The sequence below is a fragment of the Pleuronectes platessa genome, chromosome 6, assembly GCF_947347685.1.
Source record: "Pleuronectes platessa chromosome 6, fPlePla1.1, whole genome shotgun sequence".
Taxonomy (NCBI): Eukaryota; Metazoa; Chordata; class Actinopteri; order Pleuronectiformes; family Pleuronectidae; genus Pleuronectes; species Pleuronectes platessa.
In genome coordinates, this window is record NC_070631.1 from 3,034,908 (window position 1) to 3,049,726 (window position 14,819).

The 14,819-nt window shown below is 42.2% G+C and overlaps 2 protein-coding genes across 2 annotated transcripts; one reads left to right on the top strand and one right to left on the bottom strand.

Moving 5' to 3' along the window:
• Window positions 1-943: 943 nt before the first annotated feature.
• cd40 (CD40 molecule, TNF receptor superfamily member 5) lies at window positions 944-6,392 on the top strand. The gene is made up of 9 exons (XM_053424972.1): window positions 944-1,099; window positions 1,654-1,735; window positions 2,897-3,019; window positions 3,105-3,251; window positions 3,537-3,630; window positions 4,299-4,357; window positions 4,928-5,044; window positions 5,157-5,182; window positions 5,810-6,392. Exons 1-9 carry the CDS (start codon window positions 1,034-1,036, stop codon window positions 6,086-6,088), a joined length of 993 nt encoding a protein of 330 aa, XP_053280947.1. The 5' UTR covers window positions 944-1,033; the 3' UTR covers window positions 6,089-6,392.
• Window positions 6,393-8,430: 2,038 nt separating this feature from the next.
• irx7 (iroquois homeobox 7) lies at window positions 8,431-9,940 on the bottom strand. Its single transcript, XM_053423975.1, has 2 exons — window positions 9,710-9,940; window positions 8,431-9,378 (listed from the first exon to the last, which is right to left on the bottom strand). Exons 1-2 carry the CDS (start codon window positions 9,917-9,919, stop codon window positions 8,590-8,592), a joined length of 999 nt encoding a protein of 332 aa, XP_053279950.1. The 5' UTR covers window positions 9,920-9,940; the 3' UTR covers window positions 8,431-8,589.
• Between the last annotated feature and the right edge of the window lie 4,879 nt (window positions 9,941-14,819).

Here is a 14,819-nt window from a genome sequence, read left to right on the forward strand (position 1 = left end):
GGAATCCCTCAGAAGCCTGGAGGAGTCCCAGTGTCGGTTGAACAGTGGTCGAGAACAATGAAAACAATAAATCCCGATCAGTAAAAGATTCCCACGAGCTTTCTACTGTATTCTACTCATTTACATCCACTTTGTGTCGTAAGACTTTGTTGTAATAGTCTCATAACCTGACAGTAAATTAAATCTATTGAGAACTACCTGTAAATCCCCCAATGCAGCCACAGAAAGTAGCTGCTTCAACGTTCATGCATCACTATTAATAAAAATCTATTTTGCTTTTGATACATTAGGTAAATTTCTACACTTAAAAATATATTATTATAAATATTTCAAACACGATAGTAGTGGTTTCTTTCACCTAAACTTGCCTGATCTTAGGAATTCATTCATATTAATTTCATTCAGAGGAGCCTTAAAATAAACTAGTTTCAAAGGTCATACCATTGTGGTATTTTATTATATTTTCATTTATCATTTTATTTTATTTATACATTTACTACTTTAGCTTGTTTTAAATGTTGTATACATAGAGATGTTATCATCTTTACTTATATTAACTCTCTAAATCTCTTTACCTCCTTCATTCCACTTTATTAACTCTTTAATTGAGCTTGAAATGTGTTTTAAACTTTGCTTTTTTCATTTTAAATGGAATTTACATTCATTTATATTTAATGTTGTGTTGTTCTAAACGCCCCTGCACCTCTGTGTGTGAAATGTGACTTTATAAACAACACAACTCTGAGTTAAACTGAATGAACCACGTGTGTTTCTCTGGTCTCCGGGGTCGTGATGTGTGGTTTAAACGTTGTTTTGTGTACTTTGGGTTTTTCAGTGGCCAGAAGATCTCAGCTTCATGGTGGGAGTTACAGGAAATGGTCATGTTAGAATAAGTAAAGTAAAAAAAACCAGGAGCACAGTGGGCGGGGGGGTGGGGGGGGATTCCCTGAGATCAGCTCCTCCCTCTCACCAGTAAAAGCAGAAGGACGTGAAGGCAGCAGCAACACACTGAGACTGTCTGAGCAACGAAACGATGCGACTCACCAGTAACATGCGTCTCTTCGTGGTACTGGTGGCGATGGTGTGCGAGCAGCTGATGGTGAGTAAACTGGTGGAATCTGTTTTTTAAAACTGCTTATTGTGACGTGTGATCACTGTCCTTAGATCAGATTCTATCACATGTGCTGTAAACGTGTACGTGTATGCGAGTGTTTCTTTTATTGTATATCTACATCTACATATTGTGTTTGTGTTTCACTCCCACGTTATTCTTGCTCGTTCCTGTGTTAAAAGTGTTCATATTACTGCACAGTCACGGTTAGGTTCACTTTCACTTTCACTTTCCGACCTGAGCCTGGGAGCTGGAGCTGTTTGACACGAGCGCGCGTGCGTTTGGCTCAAAAGAAGCAACAACGATAACAGTTAAATACATTTTAGAGCAGATTTGTCAGAGAGACTCGCTGAGTTCGAATCCCCCCCCTTCGAGTTCACAGTTGGTAAAAAGTTTGGGACTTTCCACTCTCTCACTGTTTTCTCTGAGGAAGTGAACCAACTGTGCACAGAGAGAAACTCCCCCCCCCCCCCCCCTAACAAACTGAAGTACAGCTCAGTTCAGTTGTGGTTTCATGTAACTTTGTGCTTTTTGTTTTGCAGGTGTTGACCTCTGCCCAGTCCCGGTGTGACCCCCTGACCCAGTATGACCAGGCCGGCCAGTGCTGCACTATGTGTGCTCCAGGTAAAGTCACTCACACCTTTAAGAGAGAGCTGTGATCTGGATTATATGCGACTCTTCTTAGAGGAAACACGTGAATCCTGGTTTCAATATTAGATTTGTTGTCAAATTTCTAAACGCAAATGTAAATTCAACACAAAAATCTCCAGTTTTAACACATTTGAGGGAAATGAATCTGCCTTACCAGGATCAAGGCAGACCTTAACCTTAAGTGGATCAGACGATAACACAGAGAATATGATTCCTTGATGTTTATCTGTCTACGGAAGCGAATCGCTCGATTTGTCTGAATCTTACATTTATCTTTGTGTAAATCTATAAATTCCACTATTTTAAACAAGCATCAAATGAGCATCACATTTCAGGAACACTTTCACCATTGATGCCAACAAAACTTTTCTTTTGCTTTTGGTTTTCATCCTTGTTTTCTTTTCATTCCGTGGTTTCATTTTCAGTCACTTGTGATGAACACAAACAACAAACAACAAACAACAAACACAGTCATTTGTCAGATGAGAGGATTGATGGTGTCTCACAAACAATTGGTTTATAGATTATATCATCAAAAACACATTGTGATGACAAAAAAACTAAACTTTAAGAAATCTGTTCTAGTACAGTTCTAGTACAGTTTTATAACAAAATAAATGTCATTACAGACATAAAGTACTTTTATGTCTGTGAAGCACATGTTTTTTGAAACATGCTCTATAAATAAAGTTTTATATTTATATCTCATAAATAACAGAACTTGTTATCTTTTGGCTTGTCCACTTCTGGTTGGACTTTTTGATGACCACTGTTTAATTTGCTTATCGACATTTAATGACTAATTATCACTTTATAGAAACATGTAAAGGATATTACTGAACCTGGAAAATAATCACTAACATACTTTATAACCTCGTGCTAAACCACAATAGGTCGTTTTCACTCTTTCACTCTTTTACAGCTCAAACAGACCAGATGTGATGTTTTGATAAATCAGGTCAGCTGCTCTGTTTCCGCTGCAGCTCTGAATTTTATGAGACTAAGTTGATCATCAAGAAGATGAAGAACTGTAACTTGGAAGGAAGGGTTTATCCCCCAGAATGTGAAACTATTGCTTTTCATCTTCCCCGTCACACGTTTGCAAACACTGGAGCGTTTCACTGTGTGTTTCAGGAACCAAGATGTCGAGTACCAGCTCGTGTTCCAATCCTCAGTGCACAGAGTGTGGACCCCATGAATATCGGGATACCTACACCAAGGAGCCCCGGTGTAAGGTTCAGCCGTACTGCGACCCGAGTAAGACCACACAACACAACACAACACAAACCTGCTGCAGTCACAACAGCCAGGGACCCTTGTTCAGTGTTTGTTCCTCTTTCAGATAAGAACCTGGAGGATTCCCAGCCAGCGAGCAAGAAGAAGCAAAGCACCTGCAGCTGCCTGACGGGGTTCCACTGCTCCAGTGACACGTGTGTCACCTGTGTGCCGCACACAACCTGCAAACCAGGGCAACAAGCCAAGTCCATAGGTGAGACATCATCGCACAACTCCTGGAGACGTCTGTGTGATTGGGTCGGAGCTTCCTCTGGAGTTTCTCTTTTTATATATTTAAGAACACAGCGACAGAAACATCTCTGGAGGAACATGTTTCTGTTTACGTCTTCTTCAGCTTACTCTAGATATTTGCATTATTTTTAGCTTTTTCATCCGATTAATGAGAAGCTCCAGAGATCGCCCCTCTGGAGGGTTTCAGGAGCTCTGTAAGGAAATGATCAGATCTGTTTTTGAATGTTTGCTGCTGCTCTGCTTTCAGGAAACCACAGCAAGGACACCGTGTGTGAGAGCTGCCCCGAAGGCTCATTCTCCAACAGCCCCTCGTGGAACAGTGTGTGTACGAAGTGGACAGAGTGAGTGACACACTCACACGGCCATGAAACACACAAATGAACACACAACTACTTAAAGAGTAGAATAGAGTAATAGAGTGCAATTTGACATAAGACACAAACTTAAATAATTCATAAATACCTAGGATTACATGTTATTGCCCAGAATGGATATTGCACTTTAAAACAATCTGAATATGTATAGTAAATATGTCAACGAGTCATATTCATGAATGGGTAGACTGAAGAGGAAAAGAAAACGGTTCTTAAGTGTATTCTTTTGACCCTTGATGCTCCTGTAGCGCCCACTAGAGGACATACAAGTGAACATCGTGTGATTTTCCTGTGAGCTGCAGATGTCATCCAGAGAGTTTTGTATTTACATGAAGGAGAAATAAGTTTTTCACAGTTTTAATTTGTGATGGGATCCTCCATTCTCCAGTTTGCCAGTCAAGAGTAAAGCAGTTTGACGTCTGTGTTAGACGAGTGGATTGAAACTTCTCTCATTTGCTTAAATAGTACATAGAGAACACACTTCTGGAAATTCACCACATCTGGCACAAGCATTCACTCTGATTGTTGTGTTACTTCCTCACCAACACTCAACACTTCTTTCATTTCGCACGAGAAAAAAAAAAAACCTACAGGAATTCTCCTTTTAACTGTGTGATGTTTGTTTTGTTTTGCAGATGTGAGAGTGGATACCAGGTCCAGGAGAAGGGAACCCACGTGTCTGACAGTGTTTGTGGTGAGTTGTGTGCAGGAAGATGAACCCTCTCTCTCTCTCCCGTGTGTGTGTGTCTGTGACAGCGCCTGCAGCCGGGTGGTTAGAGGTTTGTGCGTCTGACTCAAAACGAAACCTCACGGGAGACGAGGCGGTGCAGCTCGCTCCTCTGAGTTTGGTTTGTGGTTTTCTAACTGTGGGTTTGACTCAGTTCACCTGCACACAACTTACACTTGATCTGGGTTTGTTTAGGAATCAGAGAGCGCAGACTGAAAACCCTCAAACTACAAATGATAATGATAAAATCAAGTTTCTAAATGAGTATTTAAACATAAAGGTATTTTTTTCAATTTAGTTGTGATTTGTATTTTTAAGTCCAGGATGATGTGTTTAAATAAATCTCATTTGATAAACACCCTAAAACTGTCCGGTGGCACATTTAAACATTTATAAAGATATATGTATATTTTCCTGAAGTATTCCTTCGAGTATCTACACTGAACATGGTTATGTTGTGGTTCTGTTTTCATAGTAACTTAAGGTTTTGTATTATATTTTGTATTAATTCATTTCTCACTGTTTCTGTTCTTGCAGAGGAAACTCTGCGGCACCAAGGAGGTCTGATTGCAGCTGCAGGAGGTCTGATTGCAGCTGCTGTTGTTTTTGGAAGTGCATTGTTTGTCTTTATACTCGCGTGTTGTCTATGCAGAGGTACGGTGGGCTGGAACTCTTATATCATATTTAATGAAGTCACGTTTTCAGTAACTCACCTCATGTTCTCATGTTCTCATGTTCTCTCTCTTTTCTTTTGTGTCGGTTGAAGCAGGAGACACGAAACAACGGGCAAAGGTAAATCTGATTCTCTGTCTTCATTTGGTTGGCTCGTGTATAATCTATAATTAACAGGGTAGTGCAGCTATTAACAAAAACAACAACAGTTATTCATCTTCTTGCAAAGAATAAGTTGAGAAGTTTGATGCCACTTTTATATCTCTATGCTTTTTGAAGAAGCCAGGCCTGTGGGTGGACACAGTTACATGCAGCTAAACTTGCTACTTCCTCTAAAGACCACAAACTATATACACGTTTTATCACCTATTTATTAACCCCTTTTTTAATATGACAAAGCCAAAGCAGCTTTTTCCCCCTGTTTCAAGTCTGTTAAGCTATGAAAATCAAAAACCTGGCTTTGTATTTCTCTCATATTTGGACATATGGACATTAACATGACATTAACAAAGGAAATATGTTTGTTAGAAATGTCAAACTGTTCCTTTAAATGACTTTTAACTGGGGTTTCGTCCACATTACTACGTCTACGCTTGAAAACGCATTATGGCTCAGTATTTCTAGATTCCCCCTGATAAAAAGTAAAGCAGGATTTTTTGTGATCGTAAAATTGTAAACCTTGAATTTATTTACACAACTGAATCTGCAATATTCTTTATTTCCTTTTTCTCTCTCGTGCTCCGGTAGGGCTGTTTGGAATCCTGCCACGGGGACCGGGAGAAGCTGCCGATGGAACCCACCCCGATGTTATTCACTCAGGTCGACGAGACTGAGAGCGACCCTGAGCCGCGGCTGTCCCAGGAGGACGAAGACATGAAGATGCCAGAGGAGAACCTGGAGGATGAGAGGGAGGAGCTGCTGTCGGAGGGCGTCCTCAGTGAGAACGGACAGTTTGTGACACAGGAGAGAGGAAAAGACTCGATCCAGCCCCAGCAGGAGACACAAGTGCAGACGAGCATGGACTGAAAATCCTCATTCTGATCATAATGTAAACGTTACGAGTCATATCTCACTTGCACTTAATTCTCCTTATGTAAATATATACATAGATATATCACTTGGTGTCAGTCATATAATTGAAACAGCTGCAGTAGTGTATAGGATATTAGAGTGTTGCATGCTACGGGACTTTAATGTATTGTTTTTGGAGGTTTTGTAATTTATGGGCTGTTTTTACATTTTGTGTTTCAGTTTGCACGTGTGTTCTCTCCTTCTTGTGTATTATAATGTGTTTCCAAGTATAAAAGTGTCAATAATAAAGTGTATAATGGCGTCTGTTCCCTCCTCTGCTTTGTGTACCACATAAACATCAGTCATGCTGGTCTATGTCTGAACTGTGAAATTTAAATTCCCCGTATCCGAGTTTTCTTTAAAGTCTCAAACTTTAAACTGTGTTTGTTTCAACTTTGGGATATTAGCACCAAAATTGGACCAATTTATTTCCACAATACACAATTTTAAAAAGGTGAATTCTTGTGTTTGTGTTGTGAGATGACGCAAAAACTGATGTCATGTGATTTAAAAGCTTCTGCGTTCAAATCTATTCCATTAAATTATTATAAATCTATTCTATTTTAATAAAGGGGGTGTTTACACTGGCTGCTATTGGTCAATCCATCAGTTCCCATGAAGCTTTTGGGCGATGAAAGCAGGAAGTGTAATGTTGCCCCTAAACTTTCCCCTAGTTTGTATCCATTGTGGAAAAGTGGCACAAAAAGTCAGCCGAATTAATCACAAGCATTTGCTCTTACATTTCCCACCAAAAAGTTATCATAATATTATCGTTGGATTAGTAAAATACCCAAGACAATTTAAAAATACGAGAATTCACGGGCAAATTCCGGATTTGCCGGAGCGTCTTTTTCCCTCTTCATTCCAAGACGATTTATGAACTTTTATTCACGCAGGACATCGAACCTGTGAAAGTGTGAGTGACACTGAATCTAAAAACTATGTGAATCATGTGTGTGCATGTGTTTAAAACGCGAGGGACAGAGTTTATGAGTCGTGCAACTTCCTCCCTGAGCTGTGTTTGGATTAATGGACCAAACCTCTATCACTCTTCCCGCTGTTTTTAGCGCACATGTGTTTTGTTTATCTTCACTTCTCCAATTTAAGCTGGAATCAAATCAGAATGAGTGGAATAACTGTGTAGTTACTCTCGGTGTCCTGCAGGGGTCGCTGCAGCCTCGCATTAACCTGACCCCTGACACTGGAGACATCAGGAGATTTATCAGGCCTCATTTTTACAGTTTCACTCCTCTTTATTCTTTTGTGGCCTGATCTTCTGTTTGTTGTGAGGAAACTAAATCTTCTCTGTGTGTTTTTTCTGTTTGAAGGGATTTGCATGGAGAAGGTTTGGCCGGAGGACAACGGCTCTGCAGGGCCTGCTTCTCCCGGGAGGCCCCGTCATTATCCCCGGATTAATGGAGGTACGGCCCTTTTGAATTTACATGGGAACAACCTGGGTGATTGATGGAGAGGAATCCCTTTGATTACCGCTAAACATCACTAACACCCTGACAGGTCTAATCCGTACCTGTGGAGAGGAACACCTCACTTCAGTTTGCACTCACACAGGATTTAAAACTTTTCTTTTCCCTAAGTTTAATGTCAAGGATCACTCGGCTCAAAATAAACCCCCCCGCAGTTCCTGAACCCGAACCAGAGAGTCAAAAAGGAAGAGAGAAAAATCAGGCCACATAATATTGTTGATATAAAACCATGAAAAGATGAAAAACGTTAATATTTATGCTTTTACATTTGGTGTTTATGGTGAATTTAGTGAATAATGCCCAGATGTGTCGGTTTTGCAGATGTTAGTTTGCACCTGGAACCTTAAACGCACACCAGGATTTAACCTTTGACCGCCAATAATCATTAGAATTAACAGAAGTTTAACTTGAGTCCTTCAGTGAGAACGTTGCTTTGTTTTCGTCTTCAGCTCTTTTTCTTTACCTCTCGTCCCCACATCTGCAAAACGGAGCTTCAGACGGATGTTTTTAGTTTTAGTTTTGGAGTTGTTCTGTTCTGTCTTTGTTTTGAAAGATTAAATAAAGGGTTGGATAAGTTAAAAACTCTCAGTTTAGTTAAGAATTATACTAAAGCAAATATATTAAGCCTTTTTAAATCTATTTTAATTTGCAGCTGCGATATAGCTGAGCTTAGGTTTCCATGCTTTTAAAACATAAACCCTAAATTCATGGAGAACACAGAAACATGTCCGATTATCACCAGAAGCTGGATTTTTATTTAAGCAAAAATATTTCTTCACGTGTAGACAAAGGAAACATAATTTACAGGTCGTCGGTGGAAAAATACATCTACATTTATTTACAGTAACACAACGTGTTCAAAGTCTTTGGTTTCACAAAAAATACAGAATTTCATGTCAAAACTTCAGGAATTCCCTGAGGCCTGAGAGAGTAAAGTGCAAAAGAGCTGTGGAGGAGGTTCGAGTCTGAGGCTCAGAGAATCTCACGAGTGGAGTAACACGCGGGCACGAACATCCCGGTTCGTGAGGCCCAGTCTGCCCACAGTTTCCCTGCTGGGTGGTAAATATGCTCCAGTGGTTTCTTCACAGTCTCTGAAGTCGCCGTCTCCGCCAAAGACCAGATTTTGGGTTTTTGACTGGAGACGTTTTCTTTACTCTCCAGGCCGGACGGCGTGAGGTCAGATTCACTCTGTTCAACTTTCATCACAAGTGCGTGTTCTCTGTCCTCGTGCTGCTGCGGGCTCCGGCTCGGGCTCTCCAGACGCGCTTCCACCGGGGCCGAGCTCTCCAACGCGCCCTGCACGCGCTCCTCCGTGTCTGCGCGCTCGCTTTCAGGCTCTTCCTCATCCCGCTCGTCCAGGGGACATTTCTCCAGGGGACATTTCTCCAGGGGACCGTCGTCCTCGTCGCTCTCTCCCTCCTGCTCCTCATCCTCCTCGTCTGATTTGCCCTTGCACGCCCAGCTGACCCTGTTCTCCTTCTTCAGGCGCCGCCTCGCGTTGGCGAACCAGGTGGAGACCTGCGTGAGGCTCATTTTGGTGATGATAGCGAGCATGATCTTCTCGCCCTTGGTCGGGTACGGGTTCTTCAGGTGCTCGTTCAGCCAGGCCTTCAGCGCCCCGGTGCTCTCTCGTGTGGCCACCTTGGGGACCCTGCTGGGGTCCTCGGTGGCACCCGGACGGTAGGGCGGGTAGAAGGGCCCCCCGCGGGCCAGCAGCGCGTGATGATAGGGAGATGCAGCCTTCAAGTCGAAACCGTTTGTCTGGAAAAATAAAGAGAAGACACGTAAGAAGCGAGCCAGGGAATTTGTGCTTGTGCGCAATTACGCACGGAGTTGGAGACTCACTGCGCAGAACATAGTGAGTGAACTACTGCCCAAAACGGAAAGATAATCAATCTGATAAATTTCTATTAGTTCTGACAAAGTTTGTTTGCAGACATTTCAACACAATCCAGTTTGCGAGAGTCAAATCCTGCAGAGGATGTTGTTGCCTCCTCTAATTGTTCAGCCACTGGAGATTGAAGTCAACAAACATTTTGACCTTGAGATCCTCAAATCAGGTTCTAAACAATTCTGTGATTTAACAACTCACCATGTGCGCGATGTGCCTGTGGTGCGGATATGGGATAAAGTTGTATCCCTGTAGTCCCGAGTATCCTAAGGGAATCCCAGCTGCCATCGCTGCCAGATGCTGAGCCTGCTGCTGGTGCACGCTGCCCAGCATCGGGATCTGATATCCAGTCGGCATGCTGATGTTCCGCTCCAAGAAGAAGTTGCCAAATCCAGTTTGAGATGCAGGCATCTTTCCTGCGTCCCAGCTATTCGTAGGTTTGAGTGAGTGGCGACACAAGCGCCTGGATCCACTTATATATACACCCAGCTGCCAGCGTGGGTGTGTGTGTGTGTGTGTGCAGGGGGAGGAGAGGGAGGAGAAGGGCTGAGAGACGAGGGGGGGGGGGGGGGGGGGGGGGTGGTCCCACTGGTATTGACTGACAGCTACGTTCAAAAGACCCGCAGCTTTCACTGGCAACAAATCCCATCAAAGACGCCCTCCGCTGTTCCTTTTTGCGTTTTCGTGGAGAGGCTAAATATGCGCTACTTATCGCAACTCAGTGATTTCTGCAGAGTTTCAATTCAAATGCGACCTCTTCTGCTGGGAGGCGAATCAAGGGCGCGCAGCTTTTTCCACTTTAAAGTCTGAAACTTTAAAGAAAAGGTTAATATCAGCTCCAGGTTTCGTTTTTTGTTGTTTTCCACGTTGTTGTTTTAATAGTTTTCACTCGGCTCGGTTTCACTGCGGAGGATGAAACCAGACGCTGGTGTGAGATGTGACAACTTCTCATGTCTGGCGCTAATTAAGCGCAGTGATTAGAATAATTCAGGTAACGACGTCCTGCCAGTCGCTGCTGCTCCTTCACCACCTACACATCTGCACTGGGGAGAATTGAATTAAACAATTTGAATAACATTAAATCGCGCTAATAAACAAAGCACACGCTTTTTGTTTTCCCTTTTACGCACGCGTAAAAAGTCACCGAGCGAGATTTGGTTCCACTCCCACTAGTTTCTCTCTCTCTGCGTATTTAATAAGATGGAGAATAAGGGATTGTCATTCAGCTTCACGAGCCTCAGAGCTGCAGCTTTTAATTTTATTTGCTAATTTATCGAGCGAAGCACAACAAACTGTCCTTTTACATGTCGGAAGGTTTTGTTTGGAGCGAGGAGCCGCGTTTCAATGGCCCTAATTAAACGAGGTTAAGTGAAACAGGTGTTGACTAATGTATATGATAATTGTGAGATAACAGATGCTAATGTGTGTGTGTGTGTGTGTGTGTGTGTGTGTGTGTGTGTGTGTGTGTGTGTCTGTGTGGTTGGATGGGGGGTTGTTAGAGATAAGAGGAGAAGATTACACTTCTTATTCCACTACCCCCCCCCCCCCCCCCCCCCCTTCCTCCTCCACCTTCATGTCCTTCAGAGGAGCCCCAGTGGAGCTCAGTGTTCCAGGTCTTTGGGTTCAAAGGAGCTCACCTCTGTTATCTCTCATCATTCTGATCATTATTATATTCACAGCGTGACGCGGCCGCGGTGATGCTGCTGATAGCCGCAGCTTCTCACTGGTAATAGTGGGGAAGGCATTAATGATGAGTGTCAACACAGAAACACAACATTTACAGTTTGAGTTGTTTTTTTGTCTTCTTCTGTTGTTTGTTGTTTTTTATGCAACCCCCCCCCCCCTCTCCCCCCCCAATAAATGAATTATATATTAGCCTAGTAGTATAATATACTCATAGTAGCTCTTTTTATTTACTTTCACTCAGCTTCAATACATTTGTTTTGTAAGAAATTACATATTTCATACTTTTTTGGAAACAGAAGTATTGAGGCTGAAGTTGTGTTGTGTTGATGTACATGGTGAGAAATCCGAGCTGCCAGTTTCATAAGTTTAGCTGAAGTTGATGCAGCACACACACACACACACACACACACACACACACACACACACACACACACACACACAAACACACACATTGCATTTGTGTAGTTCAATGCATCAGTGTGTGAGCTGTAGACACAGAGACATAAGTTATAGATTGATAATGGAATTCAATATCTCAAAGTAATAATTTGATATTAATGATTTGAATCTCTCTTGATAAATTAATGAAGGAGTTGTGCAGACAACAATTTCTACAATGAAACATGAATTCGTTATTTACTTTGAAAAAAAATAGTGAATATGGGAATTTGGAAAACTGCATTTTCTACTATTTTACTATAGGAGTACTTTAAACATCTTTACATTTAAATAGCAATTATAATACTTTTACTTCAACTATAGTTACATTTTCAATTGAACCTGTTACCACTATATAGACTTAAAATACTCTGTGTACACATTTCTACGTAATAAATCATTTATAATAATTCCGTGATTAGTAATGTATGAATAGTTTGATAACATTTTGCTGCTGGTGCATTTACCTGGAATGTTCATGAATTAAACTTGTAATGGAGCCTTTTCACCACGTGGTGATAATAACTTTACTCAAGTAAATGATCTAAATACTTCTAATGTGACAGCTGATGGAAAGTTTACATTAAAATGATTCTCCTCGTCAAAATAAACCAAAAAGATATAATAGATATTGGAGAACTGATCTACTTTATCACCGTGAGGAGTTTTTCTCCTTTAATTTATATTTATATATATATGTCACAGTTTTTTTTGTTGTGTGCATCCTGTTGTATTTATTTTTAATGAGTGGTTAGTTTTGCCTCCCTGGGAAAAGCTGCTGACCAAAGATGAAATGATTTGTCCATTACACTTATTTCAGAAAATAATTTGCAAATATTTTGATATTCAAATGACTGTTTAAGTCAGTTTTCAAAGGGAAACAGTTAAAATAATTCTTCAAATTCTGAGGTTTCAACCTCTAAAAATTTAATTGCTGAGATTTAGTTTCTTGTACTTTTGGTCAAATCAAAACGTAGAGATTTTGTCTTCGGGCTTTGAGAAGCGGTGATTGGAATTTTTATACAATTAAACCTAAGGATTAATTGTTTAACCTGATTTGTTCCTCCGACTTAAGCCTGATAGGATTACTTTTTAAATATTGTGTTGCAGATGGTGAAAAATCAAAGAGAGAGAGAGAGAGAGAGAGAGAGAGAGAGAGAGAGATACCAGCGACAGATAAAAACTGGCAAAAGGTGGAGGGAGGGGAGGAATTCATTTGGGTGGGGTCCACAGAGCCTAAAGCAAATTTGTACAAGAGCAACAATGGGCCCGAGCAGAGAGCAAAGAGAAGGAGGCTTATGGCATCACTGGTCTACATCTCACAACACAAACAGCTCTGGGCGGCAGCTTTTGTCCATCTTGTAGACCCCTTTTCATTCCCTTCCTCTTTTGGCAGCTCCGGCACAATGCAGGTGTTGGTCCTGCTCCGACAGGTCGAGTTCGGGCTGTTTGCTGTGAGGATGTCACTCGTTTACAGGAGAGAGACAAGTGACCAAATGGAAGACGATTGTCCCCGAGCGCCCGGAGGAGATAACGACAGGAGATAGCAGAGGAGGATGAAATTATCTCTGTCTCTGGAAACACCTGAGACATTCTTCTGTCGGGAGAAAGATGGGCTGCACTTTATATCTTCTCTTTAAATCCCCTGAATGTCCCGAGCAGACTGTTTAAATGAAGCAGGAGCCTGGTGTTGGATGTGAAACGAGACATTAGACGAGGACAGTGGACGGGTCGGGACAATGGGTTGAGGTGTGACCGCGGTTGCAGGCCGTCCCCTACCTGCGAGCTGACAAAGGGACTTAACATGCAATTAGAATAGTTCATAGATAGGTGTGAGGAAGACGACAAAAGCCTGAGGAGAATCCACAAAACCCTCAACACCTTTTGCTTGTTAGTTTATTTTATTACAGCACTCGGGGGGGGGAGAACGAGGAGGAAGCTGACAGAGACGTATGAGCTGCAGGAGCAAGTTAGTTTGAAGTCTATACAGCAACATTTTAACTCTGGTTTTATTTATAGTGTTTAAATCGAACTAAAAGGGGGAAATTAACATAATAAAGTTTGAAATTCATCTAAGTGTCCCCAGTGGGATTCCCAGCTGACGACCAGAATGTGATGGTCTCCGTGCAGATCTGTGATTCTCCTCTAATGGGATTTTCCTGGGGCCCCGACACAAATGGGGAGATGTAAGCAAAGTGTGAATGTTATCAAGCGCTCCCACCTCTTTACTATCAGACCCCCCCTCCCCAGACCCCCTTCCACTCTTTGTCCTTTGTCATTACTCTTATCAGCACCACTCTATCATTCTTTCAAAATAGTAGTGGCACTGGAACCGCTTGCAAATGAAAGTATGTCTTTGTTTAGGGCCGGGCAGCGGCCCGCCTCCCAGCTCCCTCCTGGGTGCAGCCTGATTGACAGCCCTCCACAGGGTGAGTGACAGGCGGCGTTGCTGAGGCCGTGATGGGCCCGTGTGACAGCTGCTGGTGTCTCCCTGTGTCGGGTCCCGGTGGGTGGGTGCGGGGGCCCCGGGACCCCTCAGCCAGGGGCCGGGCCCTGTCGGGCTCGTTGCTGCAGAGGAGCTTGTTAGGTTCTGCACCTCAGCTGCAGGTTCTACTCAACAGGAGCAGAGAGGGAGCGTAAGAGGCAGCGAGGCCAGTTCTATCTGGATTCTCTCTTAAAGTTATAATTACAAAGTTTAAATTTAGTTTAATGAATAATTCTCTTGCAAACATTAGAATTGTGTTATTCAGGATTGTTCTGTGCATGTGACCTGTTCATCTGTTGAGGTCGAGGGATCCTCCTCTGTTCCTCCTCCTCTGTTTGGTTCCTTGTTTAATGATTTTTTATTTTAAATTGAGGGGTGGGTTCTAATGTGGCTTAGGGATCCCCGGCCCATGTCAGGCCATATGCACATCATTGACTAATACTCAGGTTTTCTTTGTACCCGGTTCATTTGTTGATTTTCCTGCTGGACCCGGTTTTTCCGCCTCGGTCAGATTTCTCTTAACCAGGAAGCAAAGAGAGATTTTCAACCTAAAGAACAAATCATTTTAATAGAAAATCACTTAATTTCCTCTTCTTAATAAGAGTTTGTTTTTAACTCTTCTACTGTTTCACTTAAAGTCACTGAGCTCTTTCTCCATCAAGTTTCAGGGACGTCAGCTTTTCACAGGAAGTTTCCATTTGG

Bases quoted from the DNA above. Each gene is read 5' to 3' on its own strand.
- cd40 (XM_053424972.1), top strand. From the start codon at position 1,034: ATGCGACTCACCAGTAACATGCGTCTCTTCGTGGTACTGGTGGCGATG. The intron at 3,020-3,104 runs GTAAGACCACAC...TTCCTCTTTCAG, and splicing joins TCAGCCGTACTGCGACCCGA to ATAAGAACCTGGAGGATTCC. The intron at 3,631-4,298 runs GTGAGTGACACA...TTTGTTTTGCAG, and splicing joins GTGTGTACGAAGTGGACAGA to ATGTGAGAGTGGATACCAGG.
- irx7 (XM_053423975.1), bottom strand. From the start codon at position 9,919: ATGCCTGCATCTCAAACTGGATTTGGCAACTTCTTCTTGGAGCGGAAC. The intron at 9,379-9,709 runs GTGAGTTGTTAA...TTATTTTTCCAG, and splicing joins ACAGGCACATCGCGCACATG to ACAAACGGTTTCGACTTGAA.